The 8,981-nt window shown below is 34.3% G+C and overlaps 1 protein-coding gene across 1 annotated transcript; it reads right to left on the reverse strand.

Moving 5' to 3' along the window:
* Positions 1-865: 865 nt before the first annotated feature.
* LOC110943538 lies at positions 866-6,766 on the reverse strand. Its single transcript, XM_022185280.2, has 11 exons — positions 6,682-6,766; positions 4,182-4,499; positions 4,002-4,098; positions 3,570-3,697; positions 3,385-3,469; positions 3,144-3,282; positions 2,848-3,059; positions 2,430-2,742; positions 2,249-2,326; positions 1,997-2,152; positions 866-1,024 (listed from the first exon to the last, which is right to left on the reverse strand). The coding sequence occupies exons 1-11, from the start codon at positions 6,764-6,766 to the stop codon at positions 866-868; spliced, it is 1,770 nt and encodes a 589-aa protein (XP_022040972.2).
* Positions 6,767-8,981: the final 2,215 nt, after the last annotated feature.

Here is an 8,981-nt window from a genome sequence, read left to right on the forward strand (position 1 = left end):
TTTGTTGACATGATCTTTGAACACCTTTTCAGCCTTGTATAATTTATGTTTTAGTTGACATGTTTGATGGACAAATTTCTTGTTTGGAAACTAACTTAAGAATAAAGTTATGTAATCTTAGTATATACTTTCAAAACTTTGTGGTTTTACCTCTGTTGATGAAGCAAAATGTATGATGAACCTAAGTTCTGCTGTACATGACCAGATATTACACAATTCAATAGAAGATCTATAATATAAGATCTTTAACAGATGATGATCAACAGCTCATAAGGTCTGTTGAAGCACGCTATAACAGTGCTTAGCCTTTAACAGATCTTTAACAGTGCTTAGGGGTTAACAGACGTTAGCATGCTATAACAGTGCGTAGCCTCTAACAGATGTTAATGTATCTCAAACCCCAACAGTTTTCCGACTAACCAATTGATTAAATTTTCATTCATCAATCTAACAATAATATACAACCATACTACTTATCCAGTACATCAATAGCCAAACAAACTCTGCTGATAAACCAAAAGGTCTCTTAAGACAAAGGTTGCTGAAGCAAAGGTCTGCTAAAGAGAACCTCTGCTGATGAAGTAAAATGTATCATGAACCTAAGTCCTGCTGTTCACCAACAGATATTACACAATTCAAAAGAAGATCTATAATATAAGATCTTTAACAGATGATGATCAACAGCTCATAAGGTCTGTTGAAGCACGCTATAACAGTGCTAAGCCTTTAACAGATCTTTAACAGTGCCTAGGGGTTAACAGATGTTAGCACGCTATAACAGTGCTTAGCCTCTAACAGATGTTAATGTATCTCAGACCCCAACAGTTTTCCGACTAACCAATTGATTAAATTTTCATTCATCAATCTAACAATAATATACAACCTTACTACTTATCCAGTACATCAATAGCCAAACAAACTCTGCTGATGAACCCAAAGGTCTGTTAAGACAAAGACTGCTGAAGTAAAGATCTGCTAAAGAGAACCTCTGCTGATGAAGTAAAATGCATGATGAACCTAAGTCCTGTTGTTCACCAACAAATATTACACAATTCAACAAAAGATCTATAATATAAGATCTTTAACAGATGATGATCAACTGCTCATAAGGTCTGTTGAAGCACGCTATAACAGTGCTTAGCCTTTAACAGTACTTAGGGGTTAACAGATGTTTGCACGCTATAACAGTGCTTAGCCTCTAACAGATGTTAATGTATCTCAGACCCCAACAGTTTTCCGACTAACCAATTCATTAAATTTTCATTCTTCAATTCATTAATCTAACAATAATATACAACCTTACTACTTATCCAGTCCATGAATAGCCAAACAAACTCTGCTGATGAACCAAAACGTCTGTTAAGACAAACACTGCTGAAGCAAAAGTCTGCTAAAGAGAACCTCTGTTGATCAAGTAAAATGTATGAACCTAAGTCCTGCTGTTCACCAACAGATATTACACAATTCAACAGAAGATCTATAAGATAAGATCTTTAACAGATGATGATCAACAGCTCATAAGGTCTGTTGAAGCACGATATAACAATGCTTAGCCTTTAACAGATCTTTTAACAGTGCTTAGGGGTTAACAGATGTTTGCACACTATAACAGTGCTTAGCCTCTTACATATGTTAATGTATCTCAGACCCCAACAGTTTTCCGACTAACCAATTGATTAAATTTTCATTCATCAATCTAACAATAATATACAACCCTACTACTTATTCAGTCCATCAATATCACCAAAAATGTATATAATGTATAATAACAATATTATATTATATAACAAACAAAAAGTTAACCTTACTTGATATTCAAACCATAGACATTACATATCATTTTCATCATCGTAGCCCTTACAAACCAAACTTTTAACCACAGTTTGTTAAAACAACAGTTAACAGACATAAATAAAAACCACAAGGATTCTTCAAATAAGTGGTTTCTACTTATCTCTCATAAGAATTGTTTTTTCATAAGCATCTAATTGTTAACCTTAGTCAGCTTCTTCCGGGTTCTTCTCACATTAGTGGACAGCTCACCAACGTTGACAACATCAGCATCTCGAGCCACCCGCTTTCCATTGGGACTTGATCCAGAATCCTTTTCAACTTCAACGACTGAAGAGTCGGCCGTAACAGAGACATCATCCTTGCAACAGATCACAAAACAACTATTGATCTCATTTAATAAAATAATGAACTCTTTTTTAAACGTACTAAACATACTTTAAAAATAAATACTCACCCTTGAAGTTCGCTCAGCAGACACCTGGGAAGAGTCTGAAAGGTTAACGTCTTTAACGTCAGCTACCTCTTGAGTAACCTAAAGGATCATAATATATGATATCATATAAAAAAGTACAGAATGCAGTATTTAAAACTCAAAAGAAAAATAAATAGATTGAAAGAGTAATTTTATATGCTACCTCATCAGTATTTTCATCATCATTACCATCTCCACCAACCAACTCAGCAATTATTACTGGATCATCACATGTTTTTTGCACAGTATAAACACGATAGTCATTTTTAAGATTGAACTCTGAAACATCAATCTTAAAAGCAGCCTTCTTATCAACCAATCGAAATAGCTCATGAGGGAATCCAGTATCATTGGCCTTAACCTGCCTCTCTCTTATGTCACTCGCCGCTAATCCAAGAAGCTTCTGAACATCTCTATCAAACATAACAAAAGAAACACTACCAGTCTCATTCTGCACCCGCACTTGCACCTTGAACCTGAAATATACACAACTAACTAAGTAAACTGCAAAACTATATTCAAATATCAGTCTTAGAATGTTACTTATATAGATATAACACTAAATAATCATCATTACTTACTTTGTCGTGATCGATGTACATTCAGTATGACATCTGATACAAACCAAAGAAGTCGCAGGCATTCGAAGAATATCATCTGAAACATTTTCAACATTCTGCAAGTATTCACTTTTACCTATCACCTTCTTGAAACACTTACGACAGCCAGCAATAAACCAACCATACTCTTCTTGCACAATCTTAATTGTCGCAACCACAACACAAGACATTTCCTGTAAAAACACAAGACACTTCCTGTAAAAACACGCAGGTGACAAACCAAACAAATAACCAAACTATATACAAAGATGTGAAACCTTTTCTATCTCGCTAATCTCATCAACATGTTTCTTCACACCTTCAGTTACAAATTCTTTATGTAATGGAAAAACACTCTGAGATGATAGTATCGTTTGAGAAGTAGAACCACTCCCTTGTCCAAACTTCAGTATATGCCTTTTGAATACGCCAAATGATTAGAATTAGTATACAAATGACATGAAACCAAGTATTTGACTTGAACATCTATATACAATAGAAATTACATTGAAAAATTACCTCCTCCTTAGCTCATCAACTTCATCAATTTCTTCATTCAGAAAAAATCGTGTTGCAAACTTATCACTTTGAACAGTATATTCACCTACATGGAAAAGTATATAGATATTTAATGTATACCTGTTTTTATATTGCCAGAAATAAACAGTATAGTTATGATTTGCAGAAAATTTTTACAAAAATACCTTTCCATTCCTTACAGTTTCCATGCTGTATAACAGCCATCACATGCTCATGAGGTGGGATTTTGGAAATGAAGTCCTTAATCTGCAGAGCATAATCATTCCACACAGTACACCGCAAAACCTTACCCCTATATGAAAAGAATATTCATATCAAAACAACATTGAATGAATAAAAACAGAAAATCAACCAGGAAAGGTATAGCATTTATTAAAGTAGCAAATAAGCCATAAATTAACTACCATATTCACTAAGAATAAACGGTAGACCTCATTTGTTACCATTATTCAGCATTACATACAAATACCATAAATCTCATTTATTACCATTACCATGATCCCACATTAAATACAAACATTCTTCATCTTATTTATTAACATCATTAAATACATTTAATGATTAGTACATGACTGAACATATAAACAACAACTTACTCCAAATCTTCAATCTCGAAATTCATCTTCTTAGTCTCCTTTGGAGGTCGATCAAAGATTTCAAGATCTCTACAACAAATCACAGATCCAGCAACATCTATATGATCACATTATACAAGAATATAAGTAAAACTCTCTAATATTATACAAGCAAGACATGATTACAAAAATATACACTACCAACACTCAAAGCATTTAACGCCTCTCCTTGAAGAATATCTTCATAAGCTCTGAAATTGAAACCATACTCAACACCTTGCCAATCTCTCACAGGAGTAACAGTCGTGCATCTATAAAAGTTGATTTTATAAGGCTGCACTACTACTTTATATAAATCTTTATTCTCACCAACACCAAATTTCGACAGAATCACAACAGCATCTTCTTGCAGTTGTCCATCAAAAACAGGTATCAGATGACTCTTAATACCTGCTTGAATCTTAACACCCTGAAGAACATTTAAAGAAAGTATCTTCTTAGCATACAACACTACATTTTCTAAAATAATAACAAAACGGAAAAGCAGAGATACAAATTACCTACTCATCAATGAAGATGATCTCCATCTTGTAACCCTGATTCCATTTTCGAAGAATTCTCGCCTTCATGTTCCACATATCCTTCCCAGGATTCAAATCGTTAAAAAAACTAAGATTATTACTGTCAACTGATATTGACATGCTTCTAATTCGGAATTCGGATCGTGATTAAATTTCAAATTTCAAAATCAGAGAAGATGAAAGCGTGATGAAATATGAAGAGGGAAATGAGAAGAAAAGCCTTATATACGAAGGATGATTGACAGGAGTTTCTGAGTGACATGCATTAATTGCTAATTACTTATTCCCATGCATATTTGAATTTGAATTTCCCGGTACTTAGCGTTAAACATCTGCTGATCTAAAAGCATTACGGAAGATAACAACAACTACTGCTGCTAAGTATACGTTTGCCAAAGAAACCAACTACTACTTTCTCGTAGATGGGCAGTGGTTTGCCCTTTGGAATGTGGGCCAGACCTTTAACATTTGAAAATACACAAGGCAGTGGTTTGATAGAACATTAAATGTATTTTAAAGTGTTTTATATATTCAGGTTTATGATGTAATAATGACATAAGAAAAACCTTGTTGGACATGCTATCTAGCTGACACATCAGCTTTTCTTATGTTACTTGGATTTTTCATTTTATAGAAAGTATAGATAGATATATGTATCAACATATTTAGTACCTACATCTATGTATTCTTTTATATATCTTAATTTAAAATGTAATAAAAAAATCTAGTATGTACATATGCTACCCTACACATGTATAAACATTAATATTTTGTGTAGTTATTTATGCATTTATGTATGTACGTACGCACCGATGTATGTGTGATTTTTGTTATACAACCAAAAATCTGACACAGATAGATGTATAGGTCTCACTCAGGGTCGGCGCTAAGAATTCGTGTACCCTGTTCGAGCTCGAAAAAACGTGCCTTTAGTAAACCTAATGTCAATGGGCTAATAACTAATATAAACCATAAAAATAGTTTTGTAAGTGGGCGTATGTTGGTATTTGTATGAGCATACCCTATTAATTTATTTTTTTACATATGCATATCGGATTTTTTTAGAATAACGTGTCCTTCGAAATATCGGACCCTGGTCGGTGGTCCTCCCCGCCCACCCTCACGGCTGGCCATGGGTATCACTTACAGTCTTACAATGTGTAGGTGGTTGAAAAATAAACTTCATACAAAATTTTGCTTAAATTATTCCGTAGAGAAGAGAGAAACAAAACAAAATTATTTATTTTTATTTATTGTAGACTCTATCTTTGTTAGAGTTGATCTTTATGTATATACAAAGTGTGTTTTTCTGATCGAGTAATGTTGTTTAGTTTTCTACAGTTCATATTGTATTTCTCTCTTTATTTGTCATGTAGAATTTAGAACCCAAAATATAAGTATATTTGAAGTCGCTTTCTCTTTATTTGACCACAAATGTTGATTTTTTTAAATGTCCCTTTTACCCTTAAACCTCAATCAAACTACCCAATCACATCGATAGGGTGGCCAGTAGCCTACAATTTACAAACATCTATGATGCACCTTAGAAAAATATATCCAAAGATATTAGGTTTGGCTTATTAGTCTAAAATAGAATCTTTTGTGGTTATAAAAATCTTAAAACTATAATTGATATTGATAGAAAAAGTTGCTTTGAAATTAACAGTAAAATAATCATAAAATATAATTCCCCTTATCTATCTAAATTAAAACATATATTTAAAAATATAGTTAATTATGTTTTTCGTTCATATGGTTTGTCAAAAATTATTATTTCAGTCCATTAGTTTAAAAATTGTCAAAACAGTCCCTATAGTTTCACTTTTGTAACTATTACAGTCCACCCTCACTAACGCATCAAGTTATTCAGTTAGTTTATTTGAATGACCATATTACCACTGTTATTAAAACTACAAAATAAATAAATAAAGAGTTGATTATGCTTTTCGTCCATGCGGTTTGTTGAAAATAACTGTTACATTCCATTAGTTTAAAAATTGGCAAAATAGTACCAATGCTTTCACAACTTTCACCTTCCTCAAATCCAGTCGGAAGTTCCCCGGCTCCACACCCTCTCCACTCCATCCATCTTCAACACTCTCACCGTCACACACACATACCTAAACGACGACCACCTCCACCACCCATTATGTCCACCATCGTCATCAAACTACCACCCACCCCTACCCCACACCCCATGGCCATTCTACTCAAACAAATCATTGGCCAACTCCTTTTCTACCGATGAATTCTACCAATTCCGACCACTACACAAGGCACCGCTGTAACGCCCTGCTTCTTCGTACTTTCCATAATTAGAAAGCATTGCTTGTATTTCTATTTCTGGAAATCTTGTATTCTTGTAATCGTCTTTTCGTTGTAATCGTTGTAAAATCCGAGACTTGGATCATAAATAAAATTCGTATTTCTTTAAATTCGTGTTCTACATACTTCATACATGTTCATACGTTGGAATAATTATACATGTGATACTTTATTCATAATTCTTGAAAAATATGTGATATACTTGCAAATACGTGATATACGCGAACCATACGTCATTTGGATGCATACGATACTTATTTACGACATACAAATGCTTAATCCTACACGTCCATACCTGTTTTTATGTTTATGATACTGAAACACCCCTCATTATATGTTTTTATTTCATAAAAATACCTTAAAACACAACTAAATCTAATTAAGTTAAACATAAGGGACCTAAATTACCAAACTTTAAACTTGAATCCGGAATATTGCATCGTCGCGTCGCAGGGACCCCCCTCATGGTTGCATCGCGCTACCATGCTAATCTGTCAGAAAGTTAACCAGCTTGGTTATTGGTCAATTTTGTGTTTTCTTGTTGTGTTTATTGCATTTATTTATCAGCTAACTAACCCTAATCACCTCCTATAAAACCCAACTCAATTCCACACTTCTCCCACATTACAAACTCACTAATCCCCACTCTAAACACTCCAAATCAGTAGCTAAATCTCAGTTTAAAGTCAGTTTCAAGGCAGAAAATTCCAAGTGCAAAAGTGAGTCAAAACCAATGTTTTTAAACCCGGACCGGCTGGTCGGACCGGTCCGGTCGGGACCCGAAGTCTAGAGCGGGCCGGTTCGCTTGTTTGAGCCGTTTCAACATTGGGCCGATGGTCGGGCCGGCAGCCGGGCGGTCAGGCCGGCGGGTCAGAGGCTATGGTCGGGCCGGTCAAAGCTTTTGTACGCACATCTTCTTCATCAGCCCTTCTTCATCCAATTATCCAATACATCTTCTAGTGAGAGAATTGAAGAAGATAGAGAAAATATCCCGATCTGATAGAACAGGCCATTATAGCCGCGAGATTTGAAGAAATTATCAATGGCTTCGTTACGGTCGTGAGCATCGGGACCAGAAGAAGTGCCACCGACGACAAGTTTGTCGTGGCCACCGCCGGAGAAGAAATTGCGTCTAGAACTACAGAGTTTTTAGCTTTTAAATAGGAATTATGAAATACTGAGTTTTTAGCTTTTAAGAGAAATTCACCTTTTTGCAGGTTTAGGTTTCCAAGGTTGTATAGGTGGAATCCATTGAGTAAAATTATGATTATTAAACAATATAAATATTAAAATAATTATAATCAATAAGTATAATACTAAATTAAAATATTAAAATTATTATCTTAAGTTTGTTTTCTTTATTTTTTAATTTATTGAATGGTTATAACGACTGAATGTTTATTCAGAAGTTATATTTTATAATGTTTATTATAAAACAAATCTATCTATTATTAATAAAATATTTATGTTATTTATAATGCTATCCGGTTCTTAAATCCGGTCGAACCGGTCCGACCTTTGACCCCGTAAGGCGACCGGGTCGACCTCTGGTCCGGTCCTGAAAAAAAAAAGTCAAAACTCACCTTTCTTTCATTCTTTTCACTTCTTCTTCTTCTTCTACAAAGTGTGGAATGCCTCTAGGATTGTTCTCACAAGGTTTTCCATGGAAATCCAAGGTGAAACATCCCATTTTTTAGGTCCAACTTTCGGTTTTGAACTAAGACTTTGTTAGACATGCTTAAACTCATGTTTAAGTCATACATTTCTATGTCCTTATGCCACTAATTAAGACTATGATTATGTGTGCTTAAAAACAAGGTTGTAACATATAAATCCAGTGGTTTTAATCCTCAAAACTTTCTGTTTTAAAAGGGTTTTAACCCACAAGTGATGAACAAGTCTTAAACTTGTATATGTGTGATTATTTGGATAGCTTAGGCTATCCTACTTACAAATCCACCCTTCACTTGATGTTTTCCTTCCTAGTTAGTGTGTATTTCATTTCCTTATTACCCATTCATGACCATCCTTGTTGTCTTTGACAACTTGTTCATTAGTGAAAATACAAAGAGGTCTTAAATGGAAAGTTTATCCT

Source organism: Helianthus annuus, chromosome 5 (assembly GCF_002127325.2).
Source record: "Helianthus annuus cultivar XRQ/B chromosome 5, HanXRQr2.0-SUNRISE, whole genome shotgun sequence".
NCBI lineage: Eukaryota > Viridiplantae > Streptophyta > Magnoliopsida > Asterales > Asteraceae > Helianthus > Helianthus annuus.

Excerpts from the sequence above, each read along its gene's own strand:
- LOC110943538 (XM_022185280.2), bottom strand. The coding sequence starts at position 6,766 with ATGGCCATGGGGTGTGGGGTAGGGGTGGGTGGTAGTTTGATGACGATG. Across the intron at positions 4,099-4,181 it reads GTTAAATGCTTTGAGTGTTG|ATGTTGCTGGATCTGTGATT; the intron begins GTAGTGTATATT and ends GTGATCATATAG. Across the intron at positions 2,153-2,248 it reads CTGCTGAGCGAACTTCAAGG|GATGATGTCTCTGTTACGGC; the intron begins GTGAGTATTTAT and ends ATCTGTTGCAAG.